Source organism: Pygocentrus nattereri, chromosome 19 (assembly GCF_015220715.1).
Source record: "Pygocentrus nattereri isolate fPygNat1 chromosome 19, fPygNat1.pri, whole genome shotgun sequence".
Taxonomy (NCBI): Eukaryota; Metazoa; Chordata; class Actinopteri; order Characiformes; family Serrasalmidae; genus Pygocentrus; species Pygocentrus nattereri.
In genome coordinates this window covers 20,429,759-20,442,458 of record NC_051229.1, presented here as the reverse complement: position 1 = coordinate 20,442,458, position 12,700 = coordinate 20,429,759, and the positions used below count along the sequence as shown (strand labels likewise).

Below are 12,700 nucleotides of genomic sequence, written 5' to 3'. Positions count from 1 at the left end.
GATTAATCAATTTAAGATTAACCAAAAAAGTTGTTTGACCAAAGCTGTTGGTTAAAAATGTTTATTTTATTTCGTTGCCATTGAACAACAGCTCCTACTTGAATCAGCAGGTTTATCCTTCTAGCTGTATAACATTTCTGAACTGTATGCATTAGAGTGAAATGGAACTGGTTCTGCTAGATTAGGCCCTATTAAAAAATAAAGTGTGCAGCTAAAATTAGTGTTAAGGACCATAACTACAGCAACATATTACACCAAAAGCAAACCGCTGCAAAACAACAGGAAGCATAACGATTGCATCGTGCAGAAATCACATATGGGTGTCTAAAGTTACAGAGAAGGATGTGTAGGAAGACTTTCAAGAGCTACTGAGGTACACTGAACTAAAGCTAGCTCCTGTCATGGCATTTATGTGTTTTCTCCAGGGTATATTTTGGTTTGCCCATCAGAATTTACATCACCAAATCATAAGACACATTATTCAGTAATTGCATGAAATAAATGCAAATTTGTATTTTATTTATTTAGTTATTTATTTATTCTAAAAGCTCCCCTCTGATTAACAGAACTTGTTTCATGATCACACATATTGCTATATGCTTACAATTTACTGCTGAAAGCCAAAAATCTTAGATGCTCTTTGTATTGTTTTATAAAAATAATTTTCACACAGTGGATCATTGAAGAGACACCATCTGTTTATAGCCCAGATTTGCGGAAAAATGGGTCGAGTTTCAGTAGGCAAAGAACTGTGAGTTGAGCTTCCTCAAATATAAGGGGTTAAAATTACATTACCCATCTGTTTGACTGGAAAGAAGGCAGTTACAGCTCTCATATGACACCCACCTTTTGAATGTAGCTTATGAAATATAAAAGTTATGAAGAATATGATTGGATATATAATATTGGAACCACTGGTGGTCTCAAGGACTTGAAGAGGTTAAAACTTGGGCTATTAATAAGTGGTAAATATAACTGTAGAACAGGAGTTCCCATTCATATCTGCAAAGGGCAAGTGTGGCCACAGTGAAACAGAAGCACACCTGATTCCAATCTTTCAATCAGTTGGTCTTCAAACAATTGATCAGGTATTCTTCTCCATTGTTGGAATAAAATCCTGCAGCTACACCAGCCCTTTGCAGATAAGACTGGACAACCCTGCTTTAGATGATGGACGAGTAGCCCTTCATTATATATTCCAGTCATTTCATCAACCTTTTAGGCTCTCAGTTTAAGCAAAACTAGGTTTTTATAAGGGCAAGGTTGAATATGGTTTGGGGCTGCTTGCTTTGTGGTCCAAACCGCAAACGCGCTCAATACAGAATTGAGTTCAGGGGTGCGCCCACGAGCACATGTATATCAAATCATTTACAACAGCTTTGAGTGCAGCTCAGCCAATCAGAACCAGAAATGTTTTATAATTGATATTTTGATGGATCATGTTTTTCATTTTAAGATCACGGTCAGTTTTCCATCAAAAGAATTTGCCCAAATTTGCATCCCCAGAGTAGATGCAAGGTAGGCGTACTTAATAAAGTAGTCAGCGAGAGCTTCTCAGAATCAGAAGTGATATGTCATGAGTTCACGGTCAACAGCATGACTTACAGGAGAGAGAAATCGAGTGAATCACCGATCACACTCACACACTTCACACTGTACTCAGCTGAAACAGTTCACATCCTGTGCAGTTTCTACATTTTACCCTTTCCATGTGGTGCGTCTTGATGAGTCACAGACCCACAGAACAAAGTATATTTTGTCCTGATCACGAGTCAGTGTTTGACTAGAACCAGTCTAGCGTATGATATCTATCAGAGGTACTACTGACAGCCTGTTTACCGCTCTCATGCACTCAATCACATCAGCATGACTCTAAGCAAATGTCTGATTTAGAATTCACACGCATGCACAGGCAGGAAAAGGCAGCTCAAGAGAGCCAAAGCTCTATCACTCACACAGCCAGAACACAGGGGAGAGTTCTAGAATAGAGTACCCTCATTCTGTCAGATTCTATTCTGAGTTCTAGCATTTCCTGTACATTATGACATCACAGTGACTCAGCTATGAAGTGGAAGGTCTGATGTGTGATCAGCTTACTGATTATCTGAACTCTGTAATGATACAGTCTGATTCATTCTGAGTCTGAATCAGCATACAGAAACTCCATAACCCGACACGGCGCAGGCTGACAAAGCATGTTCTGCAAATTTCTTTCCCAAAATGCAGTTGGGGGAAAAAATCTAACTCAAACCAGCTGTCTTTTTCATGCTTTAGTGCAAAGGAATCCTGAGGCTGGACTAGGGAATGGGTACAGAAAACACCATCCATTTGTCGTCTTGTGTTGAGCCCGATCTGGACAGATCAACTATCACCCACTCGACCTCTGCTAAGCCTCAGAAGCTGCACTTACAGACAGTGATAACAAAAGAATGTAACTTTATGTGAATTATTTCTCACTTAAAGCAAGAAGAGAAAATCTGTGTCAAGTGTGGAGGCTGAACTTTCAATTGAATCTACATTTGTATTTAAAGTGCAAGAGAAAACATTGTATTATAGTTTAAATCTGATGAAGGTTATTGTTGTGCTGTCAGAATAAAAGGTACTGTACAGACATTTTTTTTCATCAAGGTACAAACAATCTAAATGTACCCTCAAAGGTACAGCAGTGGTGTTAAGGTCAGTATTTTACCAGGGTAAAGGTACGTATTTGTGCTGTTTCATAGCCTAATGTTTTAAAACAGAACAATAAAAAGCCTGGAGACAAGACAGGGTGTGTGGAGTCAATGCAACTTAAAAACATAATTACAGTGGAATATGATAAAATTATGTTCCCCTACTTAAGGTACTGAATACGTAACCTACACGGGGACCACCTCAGTGACAGTGTAGTATCTTCTTAATGAGATTGTAGGGAATATGGCAAATATTTAATGTTATGATACACAAGATGTATCACAATATTTCGTTTTTCTGGAGTTTGATAAGTTGGGACAGAAAAAACCACCACATTTTAAAAAAGATAAATTGAGTACATCTGAATATAATTAACATGACTAATTATCCTCTCTTTGTAATGAAACATGCAGCTGGTCAGTGTTCTTTCAATAATGATGATAAAATAGATGATAAAATACAGTCGTAGCACTGTGAGCGCCCCTAATGTACAGTCTTGTTTTGCAGAAAGAAAAAACAACCCAACATTTTTGCCACTTTTTTGTAGGAAAAGGCTCAAATCTTTCAGCATAGAATGTAAAGTGACTGTGAATGTAATTCACTGTGAAGCTCATTATGTAATTAAGTAATTACATTTGAACACCGTAGCACAAAAAGTAATAACTCTCAGCTCTGAAGGGTAAACTCCCATTTTCACCCCCCATTCATTCTGTACAGGGGAGATTTACTTGATTATACAGTGTTGGCAACATTTGCCCACACAGTAAATATTCTGTTTTGAAGTGGCCTCTGTCTAGACTCCTTATGTGGGATACTTTGTGACAAATGGAACTTGCCCTGGTGCTGGAGCGAGTTGTATAAATAGCTGATTGAGAGTCTGGCGCTGGCCTCAAGTTGGCCGGGGCTACTGGCAGAGAGAGGAACATCTCCCTCTCTCTCCAGGCTTGGTTTCAACCCAAATCTCTGTCTTGCTCTCTCTCTCTCTCTCTCTCTCTCTCTCTCTCTCTCTCTCTTTCATGGAGATGTTCAGGATCTAATTGCTATTCAATATTGCGCTGGTCAGTGCCAGCCAGTGACAGGGGGGGCATCCAGCTGGACACAGCTGCCATTAACAAGCTTAACGACTCTTAACGAGCCTTAAAGTGTGCTAACGAGAGAACAATGGCAGGATAGACATGGACCCTCACAAACGTACTGTGTCCAAACGCACTGCAGACAAACAAAAAGACCTCTTCCTGAGAAAAACAGGATATTGCTTCGTGTGCATATGTGTGTGCGTGTGGAAGGAAAGAGGAATGCACCGCTGAGATGACCCACTTGTTGGTCTGTTTTCTTAAGGAACAGCCGGAGCCAAAGCCAGACAGAGAGAATGCCGTTTGGATTCTGGGAGACGTCAGGCTGCAGACTGAGTTGTCTTCAGTCACACAGGGGGTAAAATATCTGAAGACTTTGCATTTAACCATATTGTACCTAACGTCTCGCTGGGGATACATTCACAAACTTTGGCAATGTCTCCTCTAAAGCATTCAAATCTACTGCCAGAGTAGTTGGCATGTCTATTTCGGGAAGTAAAATGGATTAGCATGTGGAATTAGGGTCTTCTGTGTGCTACTGTGTTTTCTATCACTGTATAAAAGAAGCATCGCACTACCTTTATTGTTGGATGCTCTGTGATTGTCTGTGTAACAGCCATTACCCACCATATGCAATGCAAATAAGCAGCATGAAAATGCTCAGACATAGGGCTGGGTGAATTCTATTGAATTTAATTTTTCAGTTATGATTTTAGCTTCCAATGTTTATGAAACGAAGATAGTCAAGATAAAAAGATTATTGTGCTGCATTCTCTTTCACAATGACATCTTGTGGTATAAATTCAATGCACCCTTTTCTTTTCTTTTTTGTTTTTCAGTTAAATTATATTTAAAGTTCAAGGAAATTAAAGACAAATTTTTAAAAGTTAAAAAATGCACAATGTTTTCAAAGTCAATGAGTAACTGTGTTAAATAATAATGGGCCTCATTCACCAATATAAAGGTCCTAAAAAAAGTCTATGCCAGATTCATGACATGTTCTTAAACCGCAGAATTGTTCTCACCTTTGTGCTCTTGTGTGTGTGAAGATTCTTTTCTTACTTAAGAACAAATCCCAAATAAGAAAACATGAATGTCAGAATATTTGTGAAAACTATGTCTGTTTTAAGAAGAAATTTCTTCTTAAGAACAGTTGGTGAATGAGGCCCATAGATCTCAACTTTGATCAAAATAATCCTAATTTGATTTTTGCCATAATCAAGCAGCAACACAGACACATTCCAAATGTTCAGACAGGATTTTTTTTACTTAAAAACATATATGTCAGACAATTTCTGGGAGGATTTTTGAGGTGTTGTTTGAGCCACAAAAAAGATATAACTCCATTTTTGCCCTTTTTCATAATTTGAAAATGCCAGCTGCTACTTTTCATTTTGGAAAAGGGAAAGCTGCACAGAGAGTTTCACATCCGCACACTTCATGAGTGCTTTTGGACACAGCTCGGATGCCTGTAACTCAGTCTGAGCTGCTTTTGGAAATGCAGGGACCACCCGTGACAGAGCAGAAAACAAACTAATCCTTTTGATGTTTGTCACAATGTGTAATTGCAGGGATGTGAATGTCACATGCAAAAGACAGGGTCAATCACGATTGGTTGAGTAAATAAAAACGTCACAGAAAATTACAGAGAGAGAATAAAATAATCCTGTATTTTTGGCATCCAAAAGTCCTGATGGAAATGCAAGGAAATGTTTTCTCTAAACATATTAAAGGCTCTTCAAAAATACCCAATGGGTTAAATCTGACACATATAAAACATAAAAATGTGAGCCATTGTCTTACATAGACATACTTTAGCTACCACACACACACACACACACACACACACACACACACACACACACACACACACACACACACACACACAGCAGACACCCTTGACACGCTGCAGTATCTGCCACTCAATAGAATCCATCGGAAAGGTCAATGTGTTGACTTTAGGCTCATTAACTCAGCCCAATCTAATCAGTGTTAGCTAATTAGTGTGAAAGAAACTGGCTTGATATATTCAGTTCCCATAGAACATTTGCTGCAACTCTCTCTCCTTCTCTCTCCATCCTTTTATCCTCAAAGACATTGTCTCAGATAGTGAATGTGTTCTCCAGATGGAGGTTTGTTTTCCTGGTTGCGTCAGAAACATTGGCGCAATGTCAGCCTAACGCAACGCTCATCTATAAATATGTCTTCACTATGGAAGGAAATCCTCCCTGTTTCTACACCAGTGGAAACCATAACATGTCAATCAAGGCAGCTCGAGAAAAAGAAAAACCACCCCTTGTGAATGTGAGGGGGTAAATTACACTGGTTGTTGGTAAATGAGACAGTGAAGCAATTCCATGATCAATATCAATTCCATTAAAGATATCTTCTGAAAGTGTGCTTACATTGTAGAGAAAGTGAACACTATGGTGAGGACTTTGATTATATTATGTTTAAATAATCTATAATAACACAAAATTCAAATGTTCAAATTACCGGGCCTACCTAAAGAACCTCTGTGGTTGTGCTCTGTTTGTTACGAATATCCTGACCAAACAGGAAAGAATGACCACATTGGTTCAAACGATGGCTTCTAATATATTTGTCTTTTATTTTCAGCAAAATTCAGTAAAAATTTAGATCATTTAGATTTAAACTAAGTAGATTGTCTTTAATTATGACTACTTTAACAGAAGCGAAATTCATTAATCTTGACATGTATACCACTTCTGCTTCAATTGTATTAGTTAATGCTGTAGCTATACTGTATACTGTTTTTTTCTTTTCTTTACCATTTTGTCCTGTAATTTTCTGATGGTCACTTATACCAAAGTTTTTCATGCGAAAAACTGTGATACCATGTGTGTAAAGTATTAATCTTTGTCAGATAAAAGAACATAACTGAGCTTACCCCTTTGCCTTCCTCTCTGAAGCAATTTCACTCATTTGAAACAATACATCTCGCCTGCTAAACAAGAGCTGAGACGTCTTTATTCATGTATTTTTCATGAGTCAGAATTAATTTTTCAGTCTGAAACCTGGCACTGTGGCGAGGACGTACTAAAATGTACATACCACAGAAGCAGCCTTTTGTCTAGAATTCAGTCTTGAGTAAAATTTTAGACTGTCAAGAATCTGTTTAACAAGTGTAGCTGTGTGTCAAGAACAATAATCTATATTAGACATTAAAGTATTATATCACACCAACCAATGTTTAAACATTTGATTATGTTTACATGTGGGAATACTACTGTCTTGCCATAGTTTTCACAAAATAAACTGTGGTAAAATAACTTGCAATTAACCATAACTGGGCATAGGCCTAGAATTCATACTTAGAAGCCTACATGTAAACCTAATCTTACTCTCAGCATCCAGCATTACTTTTTTTTTTACATATGTGTTTATGCACACATGGACGCAATCACACTTTGCTCTGTGTAGGGAGGCAGATTTTTTTTAGACTAGACAGAAACTTGGCAGTCTAAAATTGATGGACTCTGTGGCTTCTTCTTCTTTCTCTGACCACACACATGCACACAGGCAGAACTTTCAGTTTGTAGCTGTAAGGACACCTATTAGTAGGCCTGGAGAATTTAACAAGTATGTTGTTTAAGAAGCAATAATATGCCAAAAATAGACTAACTTGGACAGTTGGACGCTGCCCACTCAGCTCATGTGTGTACAGTGTGTGCCTGTGTGTGTTTGTTAGTGTACCTGTATCCACTCTCGGGTGGAGTCTTCTGATGGTGTCCAGCCATTATTGGGGAAGTTCAGTCGTGAGCGGAGAGGAGACCAACTGGGGTTGTATTGGGAAGAGGCTGTAATTGCATCATCACTAATCTCTCCTGATTCCATTCCTAGTGTATAGTTGCAGTTAGCTGTAACACACACACACACACACACACATTCAGGTAACAACAGCAAGACTCTAAAGTTACTCTAGATTACTGAGTTGAAATTGAAACAACCACACAAATGAAAAACAACAAAAAAGGTGATCTACTCTGTGAGACCTACCAAAGGGATTAAAAAATAATAAAGACTACCATCTGAAACTAATACAGGACTCCATATTGGGTGTTTAGTTGAGTGACCAGAAGCAGTACTAACTCTTTTGGTCCTGTGGAGGCTCTGGGCTGGATTGGAAGCTGTAATTAGCTGAGAAGCCGTCCTTGCTGATGGCGTTGTCAGTGTGGATGGAGAGGGACAGGACACCGGTATAGGATATGACTCGGCCTGGACTATGAAGACCACAGTATCTCCCAATATGAGGGCCAACTGAGAGAGAGAGAGAGAGAGAGAGAGAGAGAGAGAGTAGATGGGGGGCCCAAAGAGAGAGAGGGAATTGTGAGGAAGACAAAGAGCAAAGAGAGAAGAGAGGTTGTAATTTCTGCTTTCGGCCACAGATCAGCTCCTCTTTTAAAGCATGACAGAATGAATTCAAAGTATGACAGTAAACTGCCTCTCTCCTCCCTTCTTCCCTTTCCTGTCAGCAGCCTAGATCAGCATCACACAATGGATGGATTCATCTCCCTGGAATGTGTTTGTGTGTGATCTATGTATGATATCATTCTCTTTCTTTCTTTTCTCATTCATCATTAACTTTAGTGATAGTAAATCTACCTTTAATATATATTCATATATTTACATCAATCTGTTCGTCAACCTACCTCTTTCCTACTACATCTAAAGTTCTCTCACCCTATACCTCTCTCTACTTATTGTCTTGTGTTTATGATATCTTCCCCCTTCTCTGCAATGCCAATCTCCTTCTCTACCTGTGGGGTATCCGTCCCAGATTTCCAGGTAGTCAAAGCGGCACACAGCTCCAGCAGGGGCAGTACTATCAGGCTCCATGTCAAACCTTTCAAACTCCAGCACGATCTCTGCCATCTTCGGCGCCAAGATGGTGATGGTACACTCCAGGTTGTTGGGGTATTTATCAGGGTACCCGGGTGTCTGGATCACTCCACTTGGAGCGGTCAGGTTTCTGGAACATTCCGTGCCTGATAAGGACAGAAAAAGTGAAGAATGTAGAAATAAACAAACATTTCCTGAAATTTCTTTAAACTATATCATTTTTTGTGATGAAAATGTGTTTTTATATGAAGTCAATTATTACTGAAACTATCAGAGAAACCATGTTCCTAAAGGCACATAGTGATTATTAGATAATTAGATTCCCATGTCGCCAAATGGTGAAAATTTGGAAAATGCAATAAAAACCTGAATCTGTGATTTATTAATTCTCTTGAACCTTTATTTAACTGACAAAAGTACAAAGAAATGACTTTTGATGTTTTAGCTGACCTGTATTTTATAAATCTAAATAATTTTTCAGTTTGAGGCTGGCAACAAACTCGAAAAAAGTTGGGACAGAGGCATGTTTTTTTTTTTTTACAAAGTAATTAAGCTCGTCAACGAAAACATTAGAAATCTTTTCTTTGTACTTGCGCCAATTAAATAAAGGCTCAATGAAATCACAGATTCTTGTTTTATTGCATTTTATAAAATGTGCCAGTTGTTTTTGGAGATGGGGTTTGTGATTAACTACACATGCATACACACTCTGAACACCATGTTGGAAAGATTATGACTTTGATTTTTCGTTTGGCAAAGAATGCTGGGGAATATGCACATGACATAAAGATACTGCTAGTTATCTCTGCAGACAATAATCAGAAATGTACATTCTGTCCAAACTTAACACACACTCACAAAGATGGACATTAGGGGTGGGAATCTTTAGGCACTTTAGGGGGGTGTATTCGCATATATAAGCACCGCAGCTGGTTGTCTGGTATGAGAGATTGTCTCTCTCTAAAAAGTTGCAAAGATGAAGTCGCTTCTCTTTTCACGTTCCAGCAGTTACATTTGGCGCCTCGTACAGAATTAAAGGTGGAACGGGAAAATTTAAACGAGAAGCTGGTGAATGAAAAGTGACTTCAGCTTTGTGAAACAGCCAAACATTGAGGGACATTTTACAAGAAACTGTTCTAGTTTTGAGGAAAAGTTTCCTGAAGGAGATTTGAGGAAAGCGGCTATAGCTGAGCTTAAAGCAGAGCAAAGTAAGTCTGCATATTTGTTTATATTTTTAGCCTCTACTAGGACATTACCACATACTGAGACATACTGGACATTAAATGTTGTGGCTGCCATGGTGTTTTGACTTGACAGTTGGTCAACATTGTGTTATAAATTAAATATTTAGAAAATCGATTTTTGACATTTATGAATCGATTCAGAATCATTTACATCCGCATTGCGAAGAATCGAGTTTTGCCCACACTGCTAATGGACACAAACTCATACAGCTACTTTCTCTCTCTCTCTCTCTCTCTCTCTCTCTCTGTCTCACTGTGCATGTGTGTCTGACCTTTTTGGTGCACCTCGTAGCGGATGCTGAATCCAGCCCCGTTGGTCTCGTAGTCCGAGGTGAATTTGATCAGCAGAGAGTTTCCAGAGGAGATGATTGGGGATGGAGCAATTTTTCCACAAAACTTCCCCACCAGAGAGGCCTTCTCACTGTCTCCATCGTACACCTCCACAAAGTCATACCTACACACACAGTTCATGTAGTTCAGTCTTGAGATGAATTTCAGACTGTCGCTACTGATTACATTAGGAACTTCTATAAGGCTGGTTTGATAAATCAGAATTTCAATAAAAAATAATTTAACTAAATGTATTGGCACCTCTGGTCAAATTACATGTTTAGTTGATTTTCTAAGAGAAATTAAGAACACACTTTCTGGAGAGAACACACTTCTGCACATGTTAATGCACAATTACTCTGTACTTGCTGAATTTTTCAAATATTGAAAAAACGCAAACATAAAATATGGCCTCTGCCAAAGTAATGTCACATTTTATAATGATGTTTTATTTCTTGCAATATGTTAAACTCAGCAAATAAATAGAAATGGTGTTCTCTACAGGGGATGTAAGAATTTATTTTCACTTCACAAGCAGAACTTTTGCATAAGTTTAATCAATGATGCATTACTTGTGTGACTAGTTTAACGGATTTATTGTGGCTGCACTCAGTGAATGTATTTATTTTCACTTCTGTTGAAGAACATTCCAAAGCTGAATTTCTGCTCAATTGAAAACACAATGAAATTGACTCCAACACCGTTATGCAACTGTAGATGACCCAGTCCAGACACTTTTATTGTCCTCAACCTTCGGGAGCAGATACCAGATGTCACAAACTGGCTGAAAATTCATTGAACTTAAAGACACACTGTACTAACTTACTAACCTAACCCATATACAGATCAGTACAGATCCACTTCTTGTGTATAACATCTGGAAGTTTCCATACTGGCTATAAATCATAAATGAGTTATAGAGATTAAAGTTTAAAATGTCATGTAGGAAAGTCCTCATGAGAACATCACTCTTTAAAAAGGGAGGCATTTCCTGTCGACCTTACCACCCCACCCTCCTCACCCCCCACACACACTCTTAAAATTGAAGACACTGCTGGCCAGTTTTCTATGACCTCAGTATGACCCTGTGTGTGAAATGAAGCATAGTTCCTGCATGTCTGTCATAGTTCCTCTTCTATGAGCCGAGCAATGCAAAACTGCCATAACTTAACACAAGGGCTTTCAGAAGAAACAGAGGCACTGATGCGCTGGTTTCAGGTGCAAATTGGACACATTCTGCCAGTGTTTTGTATGAAACTGCACAGTTTATGGGTCATAAGCATGGAAAAAAAGAATGCGCTTCTCTCCCTCATGCATATGAATTGAGAGGCCTGTGCACACTGTGGGAGCATCGTGCAGAAAGCGGGTGGAGATATTGGAAGCATGGCTGATTTCATATTATGCTCAATTTACTGGGTGACTAGCAGCAGCCAGTCTTGCATGGAATTTCCCTCCTACTACAGTAGTGTCTACTGTAGTGTGTATTGGGAGACTTTCTTTTATAATGGCAGGAGACACAGTGGCTAGATGGACACACAAGGCTCAACAATGTACTAAAAGAATATATACCACCACAATAACATGATTTAACTCTAAGAGCCTCAAGCCTTTCCTGAGTGTATTCTGCTACCTTTATATTTAAGCTCACAGTGGATCCATTTCTGACTGCAGTATGTACGTGGTGCACGTGTATTAAACCGGAGTGTACACATGCTTTTTCCATACAACAATGTAGACATAACAAAAGGTACATTCACGTTATAAGCCTTATTGCTCAAATCCAATTTTTTGCTCAAATCTGATCTGTCTGATAGGATGGTTCGCACAAGTTTACGTAAATGACACAAATCTGTCATTAATGTGAACGAACCGGCATCTTGAAACGAGCAGCATGTGCACATCCTACTCAGTAATGTCATGTGAACGAATCACACTCATCATCAGCAAACAAACTAATGTGCAGAACAAGTCTTTGCTATGAAGACAATTAACTCTGAACAGCTCTCAGCTGCTCATTATTAGAGACAAAGGCCAAAAAGGTGAGATGTGTTGCTTTTTCATTGTTTAAAGACTTTAACTTCTGTTTGCTGCTGCTACCATGGTAACGCTGAATGATGGCGCAAGCGTAGTGGAAAAAAAGCACATGAATTCCGATCTGAGGGTGTACATGTCTCACAGGTCTCATGGCCATGAATCAGATATGTATCTAATCTGGGACCACATATGAAAGTGACTCAGGTCAAATTTGAAAAGATCAGATTTGCATGTCCACACAGCTCTGAAAACATCCGATCTGAGTCACACACACACTGTGCCACTTCAGCCTAGTAATGTGAACATAGCCAAAGTAGTGGCTTGTTATTCACAGGTACTTTTTATTGGGGCCTACAGGTGGAACTCTGACATCTGTGCAGTGAAACGCAAGATTTCATTAGCTTGTGCAAGTGAATTTCCAATTAAACAAAAACCAAGAGCATTGGAAGTTAGTCACAAATAGCAGAGACAACATTCAGCACT

The 12,700-nt window shown here is 38.9% G+C and overlaps 1 protein-coding gene across 2 annotated transcripts in view; it reads right to left on the bottom strand.

Moving 5' to 3' along the window:
- Window positions 1-12,700, bottom strand: part of nrp1b (neuropilin 1b) — a 46,037-nt gene that overhangs the window by 16,338 nt on the left and 16,999 nt on the right. For both annotated transcript variants that reach the window (XM_037530988.1, XM_017685459.2), the window contains exons 3-6: window positions 10,126-10,307; window positions 8,528-8,755; window positions 7,860-8,027; window positions 7,464-7,627 (exon numbers count right to left, since the gene is read on the bottom strand). In XM_037530988.1, the coding sequence (XP_037386885.1) occupies window positions 7,464-7,627; window positions 7,860-8,027; window positions 8,528-8,755; window positions 10,126-10,307 (742 nt within the window). The remainder of the gene's footprint in view (window positions 1-7,463; window positions 7,628-7,859; window positions 8,028-8,527; window positions 8,756-10,125; window positions 10,308-12,700) is intronic.